General features: G+C 40.2%; 1 protein-coding gene across 3 annotated transcripts in view; it reads right to left on the bottom strand.

Moving 5' to 3' along the window:
• CLSTN2 (calsyntenin 2) overlaps positions 1 to 24,536 on the bottom strand; it is a 683,850-nt gene that overhangs the window by 9,556 nt on the left and 649,758 nt on the right. For all 3 annotated transcript variants that reach the window (XM_054040100.1, XM_054040098.1, XM_054040099.1), the window contains exons 10-14: positions 19,329 to 19,495; positions 11,208 to 11,356; positions 9,548 to 9,771; positions 7,483 to 7,653; positions 6,651 to 6,796 (exon numbers count right to left, since the gene is read on the bottom strand). In XM_054040100.1, the coding sequence (XP_053896075.1) occupies positions 6,651 to 6,796; positions 7,483 to 7,653; positions 9,548 to 9,771; positions 11,208 to 11,356; positions 19,329 to 19,495 (857 nt within the window). The remainder of the gene's footprint in view (positions 1 to 6,650; positions 6,797 to 7,482; positions 7,654 to 9,547; positions 9,772 to 11,207; positions 11,357 to 19,328; positions 19,496 to 24,536) is intronic.

Raw genomic sequence — 24,536 nt, 5'->3', positions numbered from 1 at the left:
TAAGTCCCCAGGTTTTAGAAAGGACAAAGATTTTTCTCACATGACAGCACATGTTGTACATGAAAAATTCTATTTGTTTCCTATCACAGAACGTACTTCTGTAAAGGTTCCTTCAAAGGAGGGAAGGAAAGAATGTAATTCATAGCACAAAGCAACTCTGCTAACCCCTTCTTTTCTCATAGTTCATATAAATACCAATAATAAGCCAGGAGGAGAGCTGAGAAAGGAAAGCAAAAGGCAGAGCAGAGGTGACAGGAATTTGTTTTTTTCAGAGCTCATGCATGCATTTTTTTTTAAATTTAATTCACTAATTTATTTTAAGGGCCTAATTATAGGATCTCTGGGCCTGGTCCTCTACTGATTTGCAGTATGTTCAGTCATTTACACCTGTGAAAACTGGATATAAAATGTTATCAATGCCAAAAAAGTTACTCTGCAACAAGGTGCACTCATCCTTTAAGGAAACTACAGGCTCAACACAACATACTTCTACTTTTATCCCCAGAACAAGAGAATTCTGGGAAAGGAAGCACCCAGATGGATTCTGGGAATTGTAAATTGGACAGAATATAAGAGGCAGCCTTTCCTCACTCAGTGTGAGAAAGATGTGGAGCGAGGTGGGGAGGGTGGCATGCTGGGGAGATTCAGCAGAAACTGGTGAAGCTAGCAGTTTAGAAGGAGCTATGGAAGCAGTCTAGAAGAGGTGGGTGGATAAAAACATAATGAACCCAAGGGAGATAGGAGTTCAGTGACTTCTGTAAAGAGCCTTGAGGTGGACAGAGGTAGAGGATGGTACCCAAGAGTTGTGAAGTATACACATAGAGGGTACAATTACAAATAGCCAAGTCCCAGCTGGAAAATCAAGGGATTACCAGAGTGAAAGAAGAGGCTGTGGGCAAAGGGAACATACAAAGAACGGGGCACTAACTGATTGATAACTTACTGATTTGGGGCCCACCACTGGAGCTTCCAGACAGTGAGAGCACTCCCTGGCTTCAGTTCCCTGCAACATGAGAGGGGAAGAACAATGGACCCTCAAAGAAGGCCTGTGGTTCAAAAGGAGAGGCTGGATGAAGGCTACTACATTCCAGAGAATGGAAAGATAGACAGAAAGGCTCATGACCCAGTAATGGGACCGCATTGAGCTTTTGTGTTGATTTTTAATTTGGACTCTTGTTTGGGATTTCAGTTACCCGAGGAGATATGGAATCTTTCTGAGTTAGCTGGAGGACTTAATTTAATCACTGTACCAGCTCAGAGAGAAACTGAGGCACACTTAGGAAAGGGAAACTGATGAAGTTACCACATTATAATAGGACACCTCTGACCACAAACCCTAGTCCTTATTGCATTCCTCCCTCCCCTCAAAAGCCTGAATAAATATGCCTTGTAGAGTGATCTAAAGGGAAACAAATATGGGCTATTTCAGATGAAGGGTGGGTGTTAGTTGCAATTTAAGGCCCCTTGTGAAAAATATCACGCAAGTAGTTCCCTTTCATTTATACTGGGTGCGCTCCAGCTCTTTAATCTCCACTGACCAACTGTAGCTCTATTGTGCAGAAAGAGAGGCAGTCTCTCACGTAGGCAATCCTCATGCCATTCAAGATCAATGCCAATACTTTAATTTCCTTCTAGAATCCAAGAGATATCTATTGCAAATCATGGCGCAGAATTATCCTGTGCACTAGCTTTGTCTCCAGTTTGGCTATAGGGGTAGCTCCAATGCTGACTGTATTGCAGTAATCTAATCTTGAGGTGGTGTGGCCATGGATAACAATCACAAAGTCTGTCTCCCACCAGTAAGGCCACATTCTCCTGTCTAAGCTGAAAAACGGCCTTCCTAGACATGTTGTTATATGGCTGTTTAGTAGCCGCTGGGGATCCAGTAATTTCCCCAAATTCTATTTAAAAAAAGTAGGCATACAACATGAATAAGAAGACGTTGTTCTAACTTCCAACAGCTTCCCCCAACCTACCAATAGCAACTCAGTTAGCTGGCTGTTACCCATGCTCCTTTGCCAGAGGGTGCGACAGTCAAGAGCTGCTGCTGTTCTGAACTGAGAATCTGGATCCAGGGAGCGACATAGAAATGCTTAAAGAGAAGTGCTGAATTAGTTCAGTGTCTGTGAGAAAAGCACTTGAGAAACTTTTGAGAAGAGGTGAAGCTGTAAACTCAGCCAGACTTGATAAAAGAAGAAAAACAGAATATATACACAGCAGCAGCCTGAATTAGCCACATTTTCTAAAGGCAGGATTTCATAAGAGCTTAAAAATTAAAAAGAAACTAAGCCAATTTTGCCATGGGCTGAAAGAAATGAAGTTCTTCATGGCATTAAAACAGCCATACAAAGGAGACACTGGAGAACCATGTATCTCGCTGATGAGATGAACATATTGGAGCATCCTGCAGCATATTCTTCCATAGCAACCCACTGTCAGGCTAAACAGGCATTCAAATTTCCAAGAGAGGACCCATTCCAAAGACATAAGGAAGAGAATGGGACAGTCATTCCATGAAATGGGAGAGAAGCGGTGAGCAGAAATGATTTCAAGTACACAGCACTTCTGGAATTACTCCCAGCAGCTGTTGCCCCAGTCAGTTTGGGTGACAGTGGAGCAGACAACCAGTCAGTCACCAGCTGAACAGCTCACTTATGTGTGAATTTTGTGCCTCTAGGTACGGTTTTGGTATGCAGCCTCCAACTCCATAGCTGAAATTTTTGCTAGTAATTTTGACTCCATGATCAGTTGTGGGCACAATTTGTTCCAGTTCTACATTTAACAGATTTATGGGTGCAAAAGCAGGAGCAACTGTTTGTAGGTGAAAAAATATGTACTCAAAACTGGAATGAATTATTTAAAGTATTGACCTTTCCCATAATACTGTCTATTTAACCTATTTTATAGGTATAATTTGAGATCCTAATGTGGGAAAACAAAAATGGAAATACCCAGCCCTGGAACAGCTATGAATTACATCTGTAACTATCAAATAAAGACAGGTTTCAGAGTAGCAGCCGTGTTAGTCTGTATCCGCAAAAAGAAGAACAGGAGTACTTGTGGCACCTTAGAGACTAACAAATTTATTAGAGCATAAGCTTTTGTGGACTACAGCCCACTTCTTCGGATGCATATAGAATGGAACATATATATATTCTATATGCATCCAAAGAAGTGGGCTGTAGTCCACGAAAGCTTATGCTCTAATAAATTTGTTAGTCTCTAAGGTGCCACAAGTACTCCTGTTCTTTTATCAAATAAAGATGCATCTTTCAAAGTGCATGAAGTCAAAACCCAAAGGTTCAAAAAATTGTAGAATGGAAAAGGATCAAACAGAGAGACTGGTCCAATGCAACTGCTAGTGTAATTCATATTATCTCTATTAAAACAGATTTTGAGTTATTAAAATGCAATATTTCTGTTGGCAGGATTGGACTTTCTGTGAAATTCATATCAAGGACTACTTCCTCCATTTGTAGTAGATAAACCTGGATGTACATGTGAGCAGAACCTATTCTACAATCCTATTAATCCAATTCCAGTTCCTAATGAACAGGTAGCCGTATACGTTACAAGTTGCAATATCAGATCAGACCTGAAGTTCAGCGGGTCTTATATTCGGACTCTAGCAATCTCGAATGCCTGATTATACCATGTAAAAAAGCACCACCACAACTGGCACCTGGGTTCGGACTAAGGAGGATTAAATCAGCACGGAAAATGAGCAAAATTGCCCCTCTCACTTGTGAAGGTCTGGCTTGAGCCCCATTTCTGGGATAAGGTAAGGAGGCTTGCACCGCTCCAGCTCATGCTGCGCTTGTTTTGTGCCTCTACAGAGAACTTAAGCCCTGGGATATCAATCTGACATATTATACCAGCATGGAGTTCACTTTAAAGAAAAAATTGTAAACTAGAACAGATGCTGATGGTGTTGAGTGTTAGGATATAGATATTCAGGCCTGTCTGCAAAGGCATATACGTCAAGAATTTGGGTGTATTCTTATCACTTAACTAGTTATAGAGGTACAGAACAAGAGTCAAAATCAGTCTGCATGCTTATAGGCCTTCTCTCACTATGATAGTCTAAGGCCTTGTTCTTAGGCTAAGGTCTTTGGCTAAGCAGCAGAAGCAGCCAGACTGGGAAGCAAACGGTCACGTCTTCACCAGTCACCCTGAAATAAGGCAGTTTTGAGCTGTTAAAAAGGTGATCCAATCTATCACCTCCAGAGAAAGGGAAGAGCCTAGAAGATTTAAAGAAAACTTAAAAAGCAACAGAGGTTCCTGTGGCACCTTTGAGACTAACAGAAGTATTGGGAGCATAAGCTTTCGTGGGTAAGAACCTCACTTCTTCAGATGCAAGTAATGGAAATCTCCAGAGGCAAGTATAAATCAGTATGGAGATAACAAGGTTAGTTCAATCAGGGAGGGTGAGGTGCTCTGCTAGCAGTTGAGGTGTGAACACCAAGGGAGGAGACCAGCAACACCATCACAGGACCTAACCAGATCAGCTACAACATCACCGGCTCATTCACCTGCACGTCCACCAATGTTATATATGACATCATATGCCAGCAATGCCCCTCTGCTATGTACATTGGCCAAACTGGACAGTCACTACGCAAGAGGATAAATGGACACAAGTCAGATATCAGGAATGGCAATATACAAAAACCTGTAGGAGAACACTTCAACCTCCCTGGCCACACAATAGCAGATGTAAAGGTAGCCATCTTACAGCAAAAAAACTTCAGGACCAGACTCCAAAGAGAAACTGCTGAGCTCCAGTTCATTTGCAAATTTGACACCATCAGCTCAGGATTAAACAAAGACTGTGAATGGCTTTCCAACTACAGACGCAGTCTCTCCTCCCTTGGTGTTCACACCTCAACTGCTAGCAGAGCACCTCACCCTCCCTGATTGAACTAACCTCGTTATCTCCATACTGATTTATACCTGCCTCTGGAGATTTCCATTACTTGCATCTGAAGAAGTGAGGTTCTTACCCACGAAAGCTTATGCTCCCAATACTTGTTAGTCTCAAAGGTGCCATAGGACCCTCTGTTGCTTTTTACAGATTCAGACTAACACGGCTACCCCTCTGAAAGAAAACTTAGTTTGACAGCATCCTGTCTGGCAAGAACTCACTTATCAATAGCTGGGGTGTGAAATCCTCATTTCTTTGTTGTTCTATCACTGTAGTCTCCATTTCCCTATTGTTTGTCTGTATAATCTCTGGTTCTGTGATTGTTTCTGTCTGCTGTATAATTAATTTTGTTGGGAGTAAACCAATTAAGATGTTGGGATTTAACTGGTTAGATAATTAAGTTACAATGTGTTAGGAATGGTTAGTTAAATTTCAGTAAAATGGTTAAGGTATAGCTAAGCAGAACTCAAGTTTTACTATATAGTCTGCAGTCAATCAGGAAGTGAAGGGGGGGAAATGGGAACAGGGAATGGGGGTGGGGGAATTGGAATCATGTTTTGCTAAGGTGCGGGGGGGGGAAATGGGAACAAGGAATAGGAACAGGGACACAGGCAAGGCTCTGTGGTGTCAGAGCTGGGAAGAGGGACACTAAGGAAGGAAATTGGAATCATTGCTTGCTGGAAGTTCATCCCAATAAACATCAAATTGTTTGCACTGTTGGACTTGGGGTATTGTTGCTCTCTGTTAATGCGAGAAGGACCAGGGAAGTGAGCGGGTGAAGGAATAAGCCCCCTAACACTGAGAGAGGTCTTTGAAGTAATGCTGCATACAAGAATGAAAAGGGCTTTCTTTTTCATGCTGGAACAGCATGCTGGTTACTAGGCAGAGCTCGCTGGCCTGTGATTTCTGGAGACACCTGCACTATCCACATCACTATGCATAGGAAGCAACAGTGTTCTGCCTCATTTCCCTGAGACAAAAATATGTGGACTCTCTGCTTTATATGCAATTATCTAATTGTGACTGACTCTGTGTGAGCAGCAAATGCTGTAGAACAGAGTATTGATCCTGAGGCTGAAAGATGCAGTACATCTGATGTGTTATATTATGATACTGAAGATCCTCTATAAAAAAAATTGCATTGAACCCTATCCTCATACTTATTAAGGAGGTGCAAACTAAGCTGGAATGATTTCCTACTGATGAAGAATACATCATTTCACATGGCACAACCCCCCACCCCCAGCGTTGACAAAAAAGAAACCACAAATGAAGTTGGAAAGTAATGAGCTTGCAACATGGTGCTTTCAAGCAGGATTATAATAGTTGGGACATAGGTTGGAGCCTGAATGTGGGAAGCAGTTCATGGAAAAGGTAAGGATGACCTACACCTCAACTATGCATGGGAAGAAATGTGGTTTTGTATATTAGTATCAAGCGAGAGTTCATCTTGTCATTACATACCGCTGAGTAGGCTAGACAGAGCAACCTCCATTTGGTATTTCCAGCTAGAGAGGTTAGTCTTTCATTTTGTATGGCATATGACATATGTAGAAGTTTTCCTCTTGTAAGTTATTACTTCTCTTTGATTATAGCACCCAAAATGTGCTAGGTACTGTCCAAATACAGGAACACTCAGTCCCTGCTCTGAAGGATGAGGGAAGAAATGTAGCTCATCAATAGCAGAGGGAAAGTTTTGGTAAAAATACATCTTTTCATTACTCACCTCCAAGTTAAAGTAATTACTGGTATATCGGCCATTCAGCTCTGAGCACTTGATCCTGAACTTTCTATCAAAGATGTTGAAAGTGTGCCAATTGCGATATCGAACCTGTCGAAGCACCAGTTCATAGTTTCTCATTGTGTCCACACCTGAAGCAGTAACACAACATGAATAAATACCAAAACATGCTTAAGAGGCAAGCATTGTAGAAACCTTTTTGTGTTTACTACAAGAGTACTGAACAGGGAAATCACATGTTCTAAATAATAAAATTAAGTGGCTAGAACAATCTGAATTTGTCAAAGATTCCAGTTCATATCAAGTTAAATGAGCAATGTTAGGACTTCAGGAACTGTAATAAAAAACCCGCTTATTTTCATACTAGAGAAAAAATATACAGACGTGGAGCTAATAATTTAGTTACTTCAAAAATTACAGTATGGCCTTTAGTGGGTCAGGAACTGATCAGCACTTGTGTGAGAACACTAAGGAACCCCCTCACGGACATATGCCATATACAGGCTTGTCAAAGGGAGAATATGTTCTGTGTCCCCATATGCTTCTGGGGGGTTCACATCACCAATTGGGTATAAAAAGGTGGGGCTATGGCCATGCTGATTCCTACAGGATGAACCAGCTACCCGGTGGAGCAGGCTTCCATCTGGGAGCTGAGATGGAATTGTGCTTTTTTGAGGCACAATCCCTTATTGAGCTTCCTCCGGATAGCGTGGCTCAGCTCTGCTCTGTCTCTAACACAGAGTGGTACCTTAAAGGCAAAAACCTAGCCCTTTCCTTTTAAGAATGAAATTAAAATGTAAATGGCCCATTAGCATACCATAGATAGAATACCCTGCTGTGGAGTTGGTGGCATCTAGATGTTTTCCTTGAAGCTCCTTACGATCCAGTTCTAAACACTCCTGTCTGGGATCTAGTTCCACATCAATGACCAAAATGTCACAGAAATCCAAGTTGTGAACCATTTCCTCTAACACAACTGGCTTATGGACTGTAAACACAAGGAATAGACCATACAGAAATAAGAAACAAAATCAGAGAAAAAACAGTCACAAAACAGATTTATACTCGAACCTGGTTTGCACAGTGTTGTCAGCTTCCAAAGGGAAAGGCTGAATAGTTCTAAGCATGTATTAAACATTGACTACAGCATGCAAGTCAAAAGCAAGAAATCTCCATAGATGTGATGATCAGGGGCATATAAGTACTTAGATGCATCCAAAATATAGCAAACCATAATACATGTCAGAAATATAACATTGAAACATGATTTTGGAAGTAAATTCACAGCTTAACAATTTTGCTTTTCAATACTGTATTGACATCAGCCTGGTACTACTTCATTCAGTGCATTACTACATGTGGCAAGGAGCTGTGAACATAAAGCTTTTTTTCTGTGATTGCACAATTCTCTCAATTATTCTATGGCCCATAAAGAATTTTGCATTAGAGAGGATGCTCTACTAATCTATCCAAGAACTAGCATAGTCATAAACTGGAATATCAAATGATCACGCGTTTTCCCAGCTCAAAGTAATTGAGTTGTAAACTGACTGTCTTTCAGTGAGTAGTATAAAATCTATCCTGTCTCACAAGAGAGAGTCAGATGCATATTTAATATTTTAATTCTCTGGTCCACTTGGCACAAAGCGGCTGGAACACTGGCTTAACTGGCTCCCTGTGGATACCCTTTGCATAATATAAATCGCTGGAATCACAGTAACTATCACCCCTCCTCAGGCTCCAATTTAGAGGGCACTCCCAGAAGGAAGGGATTAAAGTCAGAACCACCCTATTCCCTGGCAATCTTCAACTGCTGGAATAGCCCATGAGGGCTGTGGATTAGCAAAATAACTAAAAAGTACAAATGCAAAACTAATGACTTAAAACAAGGTTTCCTGCTTGATTTAAATAACCATTAAAACTGGTGATTTAAATTGCTTTGATTTAAATCAATCAATCTGTCCTGTTTAGGACTAGTTTTTAAATGGTAATTCAGTGCCTAAAGATACAAATACATGTCTAGTGGGATTTTCAAAACCATCTAGACACTTAACTCCCAATGGGAGTTAGGCACCTAAGTACTTTTGAAAATCCCACTGATCACCTAAATACATTTAAAAATTAGGCCCTTAGGCATTTTTACTCATAATGCACAGGGACATGAATGAAATATCATCAGAGTTCCTAACATGCAAAATGAATGATCATCCTTTTATGTATTACATTGCATGCTGTGCTCACTTTGATCTAGAATACTTTCTGGCCTTTGGAGGGCAGATATAGTTTAAGGCAACTGATAATTAGGATTGTTACAGAAAAAATGCTTTAGAGAACCAGTGCCCCTAAACCAGTATATTATTAACAATTTCAGCTTTTCTGAGATATGTACAAATAGTTGCCTATTATTCTGGTCGGAGAAATGTACCTGAGGACGATTCCTAAAACAGCTGGTTAATGGCTTTTTAATTAAACTTCATAAGAGCAGCCAAAAGGAAGACTCTTTTTTAAACAATTTTTGGTGATGCCTTATTGAAATTTCCTAATGTTTGTCTACCACTGAAAAAGTCAGGACATTTCATGTTAACTTTGTTGAGCACCTCTAATAAGAAGTAGGCTCTTCAAAAGCACAATGTAAAAAAAAAAATGTAATTGTTTAGAGAAACTGAACTTAATGAACATACACACAGTAGCCCTGTAAACTTGTGCCTGAGGATCTGTCCATTTGTTTCAAAAAATGTTTGAAATACACATTAAAATAGTCTCAATCCTAGATTGTGAGCTCTCTGAGGCAGACACTGTCTGTGTTATTTCTGTGTACTGTATCTTGTACAATAAGGCCTTAACTCCTGCTTGGGGCAAATGTGGAAAACAAATGCACAAACCTCCATCGTTTTCTTTAAAGTCCACAGAATGTTCCACTTTGGTGACTGTGCTGACAATTCTGATATCTGGTAACAGAGTCACTCCCCTTTCACTTTCAAATTGCGTAGCTGGTCTAGCAAAGTGGTCCATTCCATTTATTGTGATCTTGGGCTCATTGGCCTGAAACACCATTACATAGGCATCTATATCTGGGATATTAATGCAGACATCTTCACCAAAACACCTGAAAAATATATTATTCTTTAATTGCATGGAATAGTTGCCAGGTGAAATTCCTCCCTTGCTAGAGGCATGCAGTATTAAGCAAGCTAGCGTGGCTACCTCACCCACTCTTTCTGTGCATGTTTCTGTCTTCGCTTTCTTTTGCCCAATGTCCAAATAATTATTTTTTGTGCTTATTTCTCCTTGTTATTTAAGCTGCCTTTGCCCCAGATAAGTCCATTTCATGCTGTGATCCAGCAGTACATATGCACATCTTTCTGTACTCTTACTGCCATGTGTAAAACTTAGCAATGGTACTAACAGTTCTAGGTTGCAAAGTTCACATGGGCCTATATGCAAATGTTCACAATTACTGGAATTACCTTTGAGTAATTTAACACCTCAGTGGCACGTGCAATCATTAGTAAGGTCAGTATGTAGGTAACATTTAGACACTTAATTAGCATTAACAAAAGAGTCAATGGTTAAAAATTAAAGTTAATTAGATAGCAACTAAACATTGTAAGCTTAACATTAGGGACCTAAATTGATATAACATAGTTATCTTGTTAAATGTGAATCAAGAACCTAACCATCCAATTAAATTGAATGCATCATGGGCTCAAGCGCTTCATTTCCTGAACACCAACAACTCCAACTGAAGTCAGTGTGTACAAGGAATGGAAGACTGGCCCTTTACCATGGAGAACTGTTATCATTGTTGCTTAAGCTATACACCTCTACCTCGATATAACACTGTCCTCGGGAGCCAAAAAATCTTACGGCGTTATAGGTGAAACTGCATTATATTGAACTTGTTTTGATCCACCGGAGTGCACAGCCCCGCCCCTCCAGAGCGCTGCTTTACTGCGTTATATCCGAATTCGTGTTATATCGGGTCACGTTATATCGAGGTAGCGGTGTACTGTGATAGCTGTATGATAATAGTAGGACACAGTAATTTCTACTTTGTCCAAGATGCCACAATTTTCCAGTGATTTGTGGCCCTATCACAATATAGGCAAAGGCTATTTCTAGCAGAGAGGCATTGCCCCTGTAGATGTACCTTCTATTCATTATAAAAGGCCTGATTTAAAAGTTATGGCTTTTATGTCAGAAGAAACCTTAATCAATTGGACAAATGGGAATAAGTACTCTATTGACCTTCAGCTGATGTATAACATACACGCAGACTCTTCAATATAGACCAAATGCTTCACAAACGGTACACAACTAAATTAGATTTACAAGAAAGACACCATAAAAGCAAAACATAAGAAACCCACAAAGTAATTAAATATAAAAGCAAATGCAACTCATGCCTTATACGCGATAATTTAAAGGTATAGTTTATCAACATATTTTAATTCAAATTCTATTTTTACATTTCCAAAGAAAAAATAATTAATTTATTTAAAAATATAACTAATTTAATCAGTTTAACTGAATGTAACTTACTGGACTTTAGATGAGACTTTAAGACGCCGTACGCCCGCGGTAGGGAACTGTCTAGAGTTGATATATGAGACCTTTTGGAGAGCTTGATTTATATTCTCAATATCATCTCCTTCCATGACAAGGACTGACTGGGAAGGGTTGAAGTGATGCTGGGGAAAATGCATATAATTAGTATCTAGGGTAACAGGTAGATAATACACTTCTAAGGAATTATTTAGAGAGACTGGCTAAAATCTAATAATTTAAGAAACAAATGCTGTGAGTAGTCAATATTAATTATGAACATGTATAGCTTTTAGGAACAAGTACCCACCAGATGGTCATCTATCACACATTTTAGTAATTGTTATTGCTATAGTTAACCATATAGTAAATTAGGAGCTAGTTGAACTACTGTGAATCTACACTATTTACTCAGCTGCTCATATTTTTGAAATCCGACTTTTCATAAATGCATCATCTTATGATTATTACAGGATATGCTAGGAAAAATTATTGCTGGTAGAAAATAATTGACTTTAAGAGTTATGCAAGAAGCACATTTGTCCTGCCTTGTTTTTACTTCCTCTGTGTATTTTTATTCCAGTCCATCTTTGAGATATTTTTCCACGTGAGTGAACAAATCAATTAAACTTTCCTTACCACAACCCCAGCAGTGGCAGTCACAGCCAAGGAGATTCTCTTCCCTCTATCTTATGATCACTGGAGGGATCACTATGTAAACTGGGGCTTCCTCCTGCATAAAACCATCTGCTCATCTGAATGGACAGGTCTTATTAGAGGATCATCGGTTGTCTTTGTAGCTGTGCTAACCTTTCCAAAGCTCATAAGACTGAAAACAAAAACTTAACAGCCTGCTGACAGAGGCCAGCCTATTTATGTGAATTGTAAATGCTGATTGGTTTTATCACCATCAAGACCATGAGGTTAGTCTACACGATGGGGTAGTGCACACTGCAGGGGTGTGATTTCTAAAGCACACTAGTGCATTACATATCAATTGGTTCATGTAGCTCCCACCCACGTGCACTAAATCTTCCTGACTGTGCTTTAAATGTCATGCTGTGTGAAACAGTACGATAGTAAAGCACAGTAGGCAACCTGTGATGTGCAGCAGCAGGGTCTACACGGACCAATTAAGGTGTAACACATCAGTGCACTGTGGAAATCACATCCCTGGAGTGTGTACTACCCCACTGTCTAGACAAGCCCTAATTCTGAGCTTCATTTAGACACAAATAAGTTTGTTTTCTACCTTTTTTGTTTGTTTGGTGTACGTGTGTGAGAGAGTGAGAGTTTGTTGTTAATTTCCTTCTGAAAGATGTCTGTTAATCAGGTCAATGAGCCATTTGTGCTGCACAGAAAACCAGATCAACCTTCTGATTTTACATCCTCCCACTTAGGCTCTATAAAACATAAGGAAACTAATACCAAATGCACTTTCATTCCATGCAGTAGTTTCCTGAGGCTGACTGTTGATTATGGGAACATTTTATATGATATTTTATAGTTTATGTCACACAAACATCTACATTTTAAAAGAAAAAGGTTTCGAAAAAGATGAAGATTAAATAGTATGTGCACATGAGCGAGACAGGGCAAGCTTTGAGCTGAGTAGGACAGGGAGACTTAGGTTCAAACCTTGTGAATAACATCATGAACAGTTTAAGAGGTTTTCTGCAGAAGAATGTAATAACACTACACGTGATCATGCATATCACTCTTTTTACCTGCAAACTAGCAACAGCAAAGAATGACATTAGCAAGGGAAGACTCAAGCTAGCTAGTTAACTTAATGACTCAGATGCAAGAACTCTGGAATGCTGCTGAAGGGAGTGGAAGAAAATCCTAGCCCTAGTCTACACTACAGAGTTAGGTCGACATAAGGCAGCGTATGTTGACTTAACTATGGAGGGGTCTACACTACAATTTTCCTCCCACCGCTTTAACTTGCCTACTAAATCCAATCTAATAAATCCATGATGTGGCCTCCACGAGCTGTCCCACAATGCCCTACCATGACTGCTCTAGTCACCATTTTGAACTCTGCTGCTCTGCAGCCAGGTACACAGGTGCATGCCCCTCCCCTTTTAAAGCCCTGGGAATTTTTGAAATTGCTCTATTTATTTGGCGTGGAGAGCTAACATAACAACTGCTGAGCTGACCATGCTGGCTCCATGCAGCACTGCAGGTGCTGGATCTACTGGGTACAGGCATAGCTCCGATCCAGTCATAGGAACTTTGACATCTATGGCCAGATCGCTCGGGGCATGGAGGAGAAGAGCTACAATAGGGATACACAGCAGTGCCACGTAAAAATCAAGGAGTTACACCGGGCATACCAGAAGGCAAATGAAGGCAAATAGTTGTCTGGTGTGGACATGCCACTTCTACAGGTAGCTGCATGCCATCCTCGGTGCCTACCCCACCTCCACCACCAAGTGCCCAGTGGATACTTTGGAGGACCTAAAGTCACAGGCCACCAGAGTGAACCTGGAAGATGAGGTGCTGAACAAGGAAGAGGAGGAGAAGGGAGGACGGGCAATATGGGGATCCGGTGGAGTGGCAAGCTAGGATTTCATTTTGACTCCTGAGCAGTTAAGCCACTCCTAGAAGTCCAGCACTGGAGAGCCTGATGCAAGGGAAGGAACCTCTGGTAAGTACTCAGTTTGCTTCAATATTGCAGGGCAACATCTGCTCATGTACTATTTTTTAAAATCAGGCTAGAAGAGATAGTGAAATAACCAATAGAGGTAGAGTCGCTATCTGCTTCTTATTCCCCTGTACAGCTAGGCAGAGGGGGCCCTACCGAACAGTTTGTATATTCACTGGGATAGCCTGTGAATCCTCCATAGAGATCTTTAGGAAACTTTCCTGGAGGTAGTCTGCAATCCTCTGCCAAAGGTTTCTTGGGAGGACTGCCTTGTTTCTTCCCCTGCAGTAGAACAGTTTGCAGCTTTCTGTACAGGTCTGTGCTCCTAAAGATGCGCGCATCATGCACCTTCCCTGACCAGTTCATATTGATGTCAGTGAAACAAACCTGGTGATCCACCAGTGCTTGCAATACTGTAGAAAAGTAGCCCTTTCTGTTGATGTATTCAGTCACTAGGTGGTCTGGTATCAAAATAGGGGTGTGTGCGCCATCTATTGCCCCACCGCAGTTCAGCAATCCCATTGCTGCAAAACCATCCACTATTTCCTGTACATTGCCCTGAGTCAGTCCTTTGTAGCAGGATACGATTAATGGTCCTGTATACTTGCATCACAGCAACCTCCATGGTGGATTTCCCAACTCCAAACTGATTCCCCACTGACCGGTAGCAGTCTGGCATTGCAAGCTTCCACACAGCAATCGCCACTCACTTCTCCACTGAGAGTTCAGCTCCCATTCTGGTGTCGCTGCACCAGAGGACTGGGGTGAGCTCCACACACAGTTCCAGGAAGGTGGCCTTGCACATCCAAAAGTTCTGCAGCCACTGCTTTTCATCCCACCACTGCATAACGATGTATAACGATGCAATCCCACCACTTAGTGCTGGTTTCTTGGGCCCAGTACAGACGGTCCACCGTGTGCAGCTGCTCCGTGAATGGCAACAGCAATCTTGAATTGTTTCTTTCCCTGGCACACAGCAAGGCAGACACCAAGGCATCGTTATCAGACTCACAGCTCAGGAAATACTGCTGGATCAGGCATGTTGTGTTTGTGACGCTCAGCACAATACTGGAGAGCAGTGTAGGATCCATGATTTCTGACAGAGATGGTGGGCACGCAGGTTATCACAGCTGTTGAAAAGTGGTTGAAAAGTAGTACAAACTACCAGAATACCCATGGAATGGAGAAAACCTAATCATGAGATGCTGAACCTGCCCCCATGAGGCATTACAGTGGGCTGGCTACCCACGGTGCACTGCTCTCTGTGTCAATGCAAGAGCTACTACTGTGGATGCACTCCACCAACACAAGGAGGTAGTGTGGACAGGCAACAGTGGTTTAATTATAGGGGCAGCTGTATGTTGACATAACTTAAGTTGACTTAACTTTGTAGTGTAGACAAGCACGTAGTCTGGGCTGTTTAAGTCTTGCTCTTGGAGAGTGTGGAGAGGGGAGAGATAAGTTAAAAATAGCATAGACAGTGTCTGCAAGATTTGTTGTGTATATATGAAAATTAGATGGTGGAAGAAGCAAGAAGATAAAAATTGCAACATAAGAAATCTTGCAACAGTATTAAACTGTTCTTTCCTAGATAAATATAAAGAGACCAAAGAGACCAACTGACAATCCTATTGACTTTTAACATTAGCTAATGTTCTTTTCCTTCAGGCGGTGGTACCACTCAAATATCCATATTGTACATATCCATGGGCAGTCACATACAATGTCTGATGTCATCAGGTGTGTTTATTTTGGGACAATGGACACTATCTTCCTTTATTAATTTTCAACCCAAAGTCAGGTGCCAACTTTGCCTCTTATCTGTTCCTCTCCCTCTTGGCCCAACCAGGAAACCCTGCCTGGAGTATCTCCGACTGCTTTTTTTCCATTTTTGCCTTCTGCTGTCAACTTCGACTGCCAGACTGGCTGGGGAGGTAAAAATGAAAGAAGCACCTTTAAAGAAACACCATGCCACTGTTGTAATTCTGAAATTGAAAACGCTTTGAAGTTCAGTATGGGAAGGAGAAAAAAATTCCCTCGGCTTCATTTTTCCTCCACCCACTGCTGGTTCATAGAGAGAACCATTCATCCATGCTGGAGCAGCAGTGGGAGGCAAAACCGAAGAGAGTATTTTTTCACCCACACCTGAAACCACAGGCTACTATAATAACGTCAATTTTAAAATGACAACAGGGGTGCAACAACTAACTGTTTTTAATCAGTATGAGCCAAGTATAAGCTGACTTATGACATACAAATTCCAACATACATTCACTGGTATATTTTTGCGAGGAAACAGGATTTTCTAGTAAACAGCCTTACGTTACATTCATAATCTTAATTTGTAAAGGGCATTGCTAAGAAGCATGTCATTATAATTTACTGAATTGCTGGGATGGAAGTCCTATGAAATCATTAACATTCTCACTATAATAAAACATGAAAATAGAGTAATTTTGGGGCTCTTTGTTCAGTATTTAAAGGCTAGTACCACAAAAAAAGAAGATTTCATGCAATATGTTTTACCCAGGAAAGAATGAGGTGGTGAAATAGAGCCATCCAATACCGACATTTATGAGGGTTAAATTAGAACAAGGTGAATAACTGGGTTTTTTTTAGGTCTCTGGAAGTTCCAGAAAAAAAAAATTGATTTGACCCAAACTGAAGCCAAATTTTTCAGTATTTTCAGCAAATCAAAAAAGTTGACAAATTTCATTTTGGGTTAAATGAAACAAAATATTTCATATCTGGGTATTTTTAATAAAAGCAAAGGAAAATGAAGGGCTAGATTTAAAAAAAACTACTGGAGGAAGAGGTGGCGGTGGTGGAGGTAGTGGTGTTCCACTTTAAAATGCTTGAATGTTTTTGGTCCAAAGAAAGTCAGAATGAGGACACTCACCTGGAATGTGGGAGACCCAAATTCGAGTCCCTGATCCTGTGCCTACTTAATTATGTATACAACAGGAAAGACAGAGAATGCCACCCCAGAATAGCCAGTAGCCTAGTGGGTAGGGGCACTCACCTAAGAGGTGAGAGTCCAGCGTTCAAGGTTACTGGATAGAAGGGGCTGCTACGACTACCTTCTCTTCTGGTAATTTTGTGATTGACATCTAAATTCCCTTGTCAATCTAGGGTCCCCCTCCAAAAAAAATGTGTTTTGTTGGAAACTATTCAGCAAATTTGTATCAAATTTGTGAATAGCTTCGGGCAACCTGAAACTTAATTTTTCAGCGAATAAATTATTTGTCCAAAAACTTTAATCAAACTCAAGTTTAGACAGTGAAACAATCTTACCTTTACCACATAAAGCTAACTCCTGCTGCTGTTACTCATGTTGAGTATTACCTACTCTCACAAGTAAAGGTTGAAGAATCTGGTCCTAAACTTGCACATGCAACTTAAATTTTGCCTTCTTGTCTGCAGATACCATAAATCAAGAGTACAACATAACCTCTTGTCTAGATTTACACGTGTATCTTCTTGCAGCTCTGTGTATTACTTAGTATATGCCAGATTTGGCATATGCCAGAGCCCACACAAGTAATTTCCCTGAAAAATACACAGTACATAGTACCTGCACAACATTCTCTAGATTAAAATATAACACCACAGAGTAACAATGACAATTTATTACCAGGTGGAGGCCATATAAATTTGCAGTTAAATTACCTCCCTAGTTAATTGTTTAATTCTCTGTTCTGTTCCAAAGGAAGGTTGTACTGTGATGATCTATACTGCCAGAATAGCTCAATATTAGTGAACTGGCTGAACCCCAAAAATATGCCAAAGCAGATTGTGCTGCTGATTAAAAAGAAAATGTATAGTACTTGGGAACTGACAAATTTGTTAAAATATGCGGTTTAGAGAGGAGTATTTGTTATCTAATAAATCTCTCAGTAACTTAGAACTGTTCTGGAATATTCTGACAAATTTGTGTAAGCATAAAAGGATGAAAATTACATTCAAGATGCTACATATGCTGTCATAACTATAAAGGGAAGGGTAACAGCCCTCCTGTGTACAATACTATAAAAGCCCTCCTGGCCAGAGACTCCAAAATCCTTTTACCTGTAAAGGGTTAAGAAGCTCAGGTAACCTGGCTGACACCTGACCCAAAGGACCAATAAGGGGACAAGATACTTTCAAATCTTGGTGGGGGGGAAGGGTTTTGTTTGTGCTCTTTGTTTTGGGGGTTGTTCGCTCTTGGGACTAAGAGGGACCAGACATCAATCCATGCTCTCCAAATCTTCTGAACAAGTCTCTCATATTTCAAACTTGTAAGTAACAGCCAGGCAAGACGTGCTAGTTTTATCTTTGTTTTCTCAGCTTGTAAATGTACCTTTTGCTAGAGTGTTTATCTGTTTGCTGTACTTTGAACTTAAGGCTAGAGGGGGTTCCTCTGGGATTTTTGAATCTGATTACCCTGTAAAGTTATTTTCCATCCTGATTTTACAGAGATGATTTTTACCTTTTCTTTAATTAAAAGCCTTCTTTTTAAGAACCTGATTGATTTTTCCTTGTGTTAAGATCCAAGGGGTTGGATCTGGACTCACCAGGAACTGGTGGGGGAAAGGAGGGAGAATGGTTAAATTCTCCTTGTGTTAAGATCCAAGGGTTTGGATCGGTGTTCACCACGAAATTGGTGGAAGAGTCTCTCAAGGCTACCCAGGGAAGGGAGTTAGCACTTGGGAGTGGTGGCAGCAAAACCAGATCTAAGCTGGTAATTCAGTTTAGAAGTTCTCATGCAGGTCACCCACATCTATACCCTAAAGTTCAGAGTGGGGAAGGAACCTTGACATATGCATATCCAAGAAAGTAGAGAAAACTATGAGTGAACTCCTGGCCCCACTGGGGCCAGGAGTTTGCCCTATATTGTATTACTTTAATAACATGATTATGTCATTAAAGACCATAAGATAATTCATATGTACAAACACAGTTAAGTTGCACATGCAAATTTAATCTTTGCATTTTCTTACTTTTGCATGCTTAATTGTCCCATCTTAATGTCCTATTAATGTAGATTGCCTTGTGAAATATATGTTGAATCTAATGGCACTAACACACACAGCCCAGTTTGCTGAGTTGAATTGATATTTCACTTATGTTTTCTGTGGCTTTAAAGCTATTTCAGATCAAAATTCAATAAAATACAACAGTCTGTAGAAGCATGCCTATTTTTGTAAAGAGTACCAAAACAGGGCTTTGACAGCATGACCAGGAAATTCTTAGGGACTGTGAAATATCTGCGGCACCTTACTTTCTAAGTGTATTTTGTTGAAATAATGGAAATATTTTTCTTTGCAGTATCACGGCTCCTCTCCTGTTATGCTTTTTCTTTGCATGACTTTATAGGAAATTATATTGCTTCTAGGAGTACATTTGTACTGTGTGTACTCTACCTCGGGCTCTCCACTTCATAAATCAGTTCTAAATTTTATCAAAGATGATGTCAGTTCATCCCTCACCTTTATTCCTTGGCCAAGACTCTCAAGAGAATTAATATCCAGACCTTCCTTGCAGGCCTGCAAACAGGAAATCACTTTCTGACTCTCAATTTTCCCTGGCCGGATAGTGAGGCTGGCAAGGCTGCCATGGAAATACTGAGCAAATCTGGGCTTAGCGACTTCCCCTCCTAGAAGAAACAGAATGCAAAATTATTCTGTTGATAATACCCAAATACAGATATTCTAATAACTCATCTTACAATATTGTAACATACAAATATAGGTTTGATATCCAATTTAGTCAAATGCTGTTAAACTTCTGCAATCCCAGTTACTATGATCAAGTGAATGGAATCCCAACTAGAATATGCTTTATGCATTTTTATGATGGCATCCAGGAACACCACTATATTTAAGGTTTTGTCAGTATTTCAATTATTGTAAACTGCTATTTTCAGTGGTTTCAAAAATGTACTTGTTGTTGAAACATAGCACACAAAATACCTGCCCAGGAATGTATTGTTATTTCAGAATATGGGAATAAAAAACCATTTTATGCTTGCATAGACTAAACATGGGTTTCAATGTATTAGTACATATATTTATTTGTCCTTTTTCTAAACACTTGTCCATCACAACATTCTCTGGCAGCATGTGCATTTCTTTAAAAAAAACAAACAAACAATGCAACTTTATATAATGTTAATTAAAAGTAGACTCCATCCAGAAATTTTGCTTAGCTATAAATTAACATAAGCATTGCCTGACCTCATCCCCTCAGGCAAATCCTAAAGAAAAGGTAGGGCTAGCACTGTATCCTGGAAATCAACAAGACTTGGCCTCTTGAGAACTAACATGAGAAGTGAATTCCAGAGTTGAGGTCCTTCCTCTGTGTACATCCCCCCTCTAGCCTCCAAACATGCTATCACTAGATTTGGTTGAGTTGGCTAACCAACTGCCATGAACGTGAGGAAATGAACAGAGGACAAAGAGGCATTCTCTCCAAATTCAAATCCTACAGGAATTCAAACATCATGAATTGCCACCAGAAGTGAATAGAAAGTCATAGATGCATTGGCATACTATAGCCAGCTCATTAGGCAAACAGGCCACTTCACTCAAATGCAGCATCTGAGAGGTATTCAAGTATAGCATCATTTTTAGTAGTCAACAATAAATGTTAACAGCAACCACTTGCAAGCAATTGGAGTTACTGAGCTACTCCCCACACTTCATATAGATCTCCTTATCTTCTGGGTACACTTATAGACATTGATGACTAAAGCCTGAGAACCCTCCTCCCCACTCTCTCTCAACACTGTACTCACTACATATATATATATGAAATAACTAGTTTTTTATATATATGAAAATACACATTGGAGTAATGGGGTGGTGAGAAGGTTTTGTAGACATAGGTTTGGGATTGTTTCATTGCCCAGTCATGGAAGCAGACATCTCACCATGTACTCTTAGATGCTTTCCTCAGCCAAAAGGCATCACCCTTTGTCTTCTCTGATGGCATCACATATAGCATCACTATTTATCTCAAAGAAAACTCCCCACGGTGAGAAAAAAAAAAAAAATCAGTCTTTTTTCTCCAAGCTGTCCATCATGTAGAAAAGTTTCTCTGGATGGATTTTTGCAAAGTACAAGAAAACCTTCATTTTTTTCATCATCTCTAGTTCAGGATTAGTTTCTACTGTACTTAGGCCTTTCAGTATTTACCAAATTCATAACAACATTTGGAAAATGGTTAGTGTACCAAAAATACATTCAATTTCCCCCCCAAAAAACTTAGCAATACCGACATCATTTTTAAGAACACCTACTATTATTTTAGCAGCTAAGTATTTATTTACAGTAAATATTTTTAAAATATAAATTATAGTACATAAGAAAACATTGAATTGCATTAACATTCATTTTCCTTTTGTCAGGAATATCCTCAAACAGAATATAAAAGCAAACAAAATACCCTCCACACCCTTCCCCCAAAAATCAGATAAGAGCTCAAAAAAAAAAAAAAAAAAAAAAAAAAATAAGCGCCTCAGATTGTGCTTTGAAGTTTGCATGTTCAAACTTTAGCAGACTCCCTAAGAGACCAAGCTTCACAGATGAGGGCCTCTGGCTAAAACCCCAACACTGATCCTGGAGTTTTAAACTTCAGAAACCAATAGCAAGAGTTTGCCAACTGATCTGAACTGTTGTAACGTGATGCAGGATGAGAAGTACACAATTCAAGGATTTAAAGATTACAACTAATTCCTTAAATCGTATCAAGAAACAAACATGAAGTTAGGGCAATGGTTTCAGTGTAGATGATCTCCGCTCACAGGGGCTCAGTAGGTAGGCATTCATTCTACACTAGATGGAGTTTCTGGGGAAATTTCAAGGAAAGCCATGCCCACTATTTAGGGTGAACCATCGTTGTCTGAAGGTGACAACACTAAAAATGATCATTGTGTGGTCAGTGTTATAGAGGGATGATTCTAGCATCGTGGCCAGATTGTAGAGAATAGAGCGATGCACAGATTTCTTTGCTTCTTATTAGTCTGGGCAGGGCCGGCTCCAGGCACCAGCCTGGCAAACAGGTGCTTGGGGCGGCCGCTCCAGAGAGGGGCGGCACGTCCAGGTATTCGGCGGCAATTCGGTGGACAGTCCCTCACTCCCGTTGGGAGCAAAGGACCTCCTGCCGAATTGCCGCCGCAGATCGCGATCGCGGCTTTTGTTTTTGTTTTTGTTTTTTTTTTTGGCTGCTTGGGGCAGCCAAAACCCTGGAGCCGGCCTTGAGTCTGGGTTCAGACCATTCACTTTGTAGTTGGTCACTACTGGTTTGCCAGCTTCCCAGAGATCAATCAGACAGCTTCATAGTCCTGGCCAACACTGAAATATGGACACTGAAGGGAAACAATAATGAACTTGCAGGACCAAGTTGGGGGAGGGGGGTTACAGAGAAGGATGATGAAGAAGGCATGACAGAATAATATTTCCTATCATCTTTTCCCATTAGATTAGCTGGAATGTCTCACTGGGGTCCTTCCTTGATATTCCCTTACCCTGTCTGATACTCCCTAAGCATATATAAGGAAATACAGTAGTAACATCTACAATCCAACTGAAGCTACATATTGTGATTGATTACAATATATCATTTGAAGAAGTCTTTATTGCATCATTTAAAATTACATAATTGACCATGGACCATACTGAATACACATAAAGAGAATGTGCCAAAAACCCATTTGTAAAATCCATTTAAACTGGTTTACAAGAAAGAGCAGAATGACCATCTGAAGCTGTTATAATCTCTGAGGTATAAAATTCTTGTTTTAAAAATCAGCTGTCATGCTGGGAATCAATGAACTTCCACAAACCTTATATGATTTGCCCATAACTATTAAAATAATTATTGTACTTCAAGTCTACAGTCAGCAAGTGCACGAATCTGACAGCCGGCCAGTGATTAGCTTCTAGAGGTGCAGAAGGGGCAGGAAGGGTGAGAGGAGCATTTCTCCCTTTAACCTCTCCTTTTCCTCTATGCAGGAGCTGCTTGCATTGTGATTGCATTCACTTGATTGCATGGGGCTATGATTATTAATGGAGCTAATCACCCCAAAAGGGGGACAGGGAAGACCCAGCAAAAGAGGGGGTCATGCCTCCCCACTATGAACTGGCCACCTGTGAAAGGAAGCTCGTGTTTTCCCTGTGGGATGTATCAATGGCTGTTCTCTGCCCTGATTGCTGGGGAGTTTCAAGATAGGTTGAGAGTCTGCACAACTCCCCCCTCCCCCCATTTATAAAGGCATAAAACCAAGAAGTTGGTTTTCATGTAAGAAGCCATGACCATTTCCTAGAAATGGCCTATTAGAATGCTTGGTGGATGCAGAAATGCCAGAGGCACCAAAAATATCTGAAGCAATATGCTCAGATACTACTTTGGTGCTTACACACAATGATTTTGGTGTCTATACAAATATATAGCTATTTCAGATAGATCATTTCTGGACTAGAACAAGCCGATTCACTGTAAACTATGATGATGATGATATCGGGTACTAGAACAGAAAACCAGGAACTTTTAGAGTTACGGATAATGAGACTTAAAAATGAGCTAGAAACATCATGAAACAAAAGTTCAGGCTATGTCTTCTGACATAACTGACACCACCATCTCTGAGTGAAGAGCTCTGTGTAAGCTCAAAAGCTTGTCGCTCACCACCAGAAGTTGGTCCAATAAAAGTTCTCACCCTCCTTGTCTCATCACAGTATAGATCAGCAAATTATGTCCACAAGCCCCTAAGTCAGATAAGATTGTTCATTTAAGCTTTACATTACTGCAAAGGTGGAGAATTGTGTCCTTCCTGTTTGCTTTCATTTACAGAGGCATGCTGTTTTCTTCATAGGGTGGGGTAACTTCCACTAGAATAAACAGGAATGATTGTACACACATGCTTAGAAAGGAGAATGCATCTCATAGTTTGTTGAAATAGACCAACGAATAAGCCTTCCATATATTATTAAGCACTATTTAGCAGAGATGAAGAGAAAATGATGTACCTGTCATTCTTGTTCTCTCATGGTAAATACCAGTCATTTTAACTGACCACCATCATGGGACTCATAGCACATGGACATTTTGTAATATTTATAGCTTGATGTTTCAACAACTCAGACATCTTCTCAGACCAATGAGCCTATATCAACTTATTGTGCACTTCAACAGCCAGTAACTGCCACTGCCATGCAAAATGAACAAAATATACAGTAAAACAAGAACCAAAAACCAAAGCTTTCCCCAATTCTGAGGCAAAATTGATGGGATGGGTGAGTGCTGATCTGTTATAACTTTGTAGTTTTCTGTTTTCCAAAGGTACAAAATAAGAGTTCCCCACTCTGTGAAGAATAAAAAGTGTCCCGCGTTTCTATAAAATATTGCTAACTGGTAACACATAAAAAACTTGTTGCAAATGGATTTTCCAATAGCAGTATAGAATCAGTATGTGATTATGGACAGTAATGGTAATAAGAACAAGCATTTTTATTTGGGAGCAGGATATTCTTCTTCTAAAGACACCTCTAACTCCTCTGGGGCTCATTGTGATCTAGTTTTATCCTTGTGTAACTCCATTTAACTTTGGTGCTTTTGCTCTTGATTATACTGCTACAACTTAGATCAGAATCAGACCTATTTACTTCAACAGAGTTGTATCCAGTTACCTGATGACT

This window comes from Malaclemys terrapin, chromosome 9 (genome assembly GCF_027887155.1).
Source record: "Malaclemys terrapin pileata isolate rMalTer1 chromosome 9, rMalTer1.hap1, whole genome shotgun sequence".
Taxonomy (NCBI): domain Eukaryota; kingdom Metazoa; phylum Chordata; order Testudines; family Emydidae; genus Malaclemys; species Malaclemys terrapin.
Note: the sequence above shows the minus strand (reverse complement) of the source record. Positions and strands in the feature narration are given on the sequence as shown.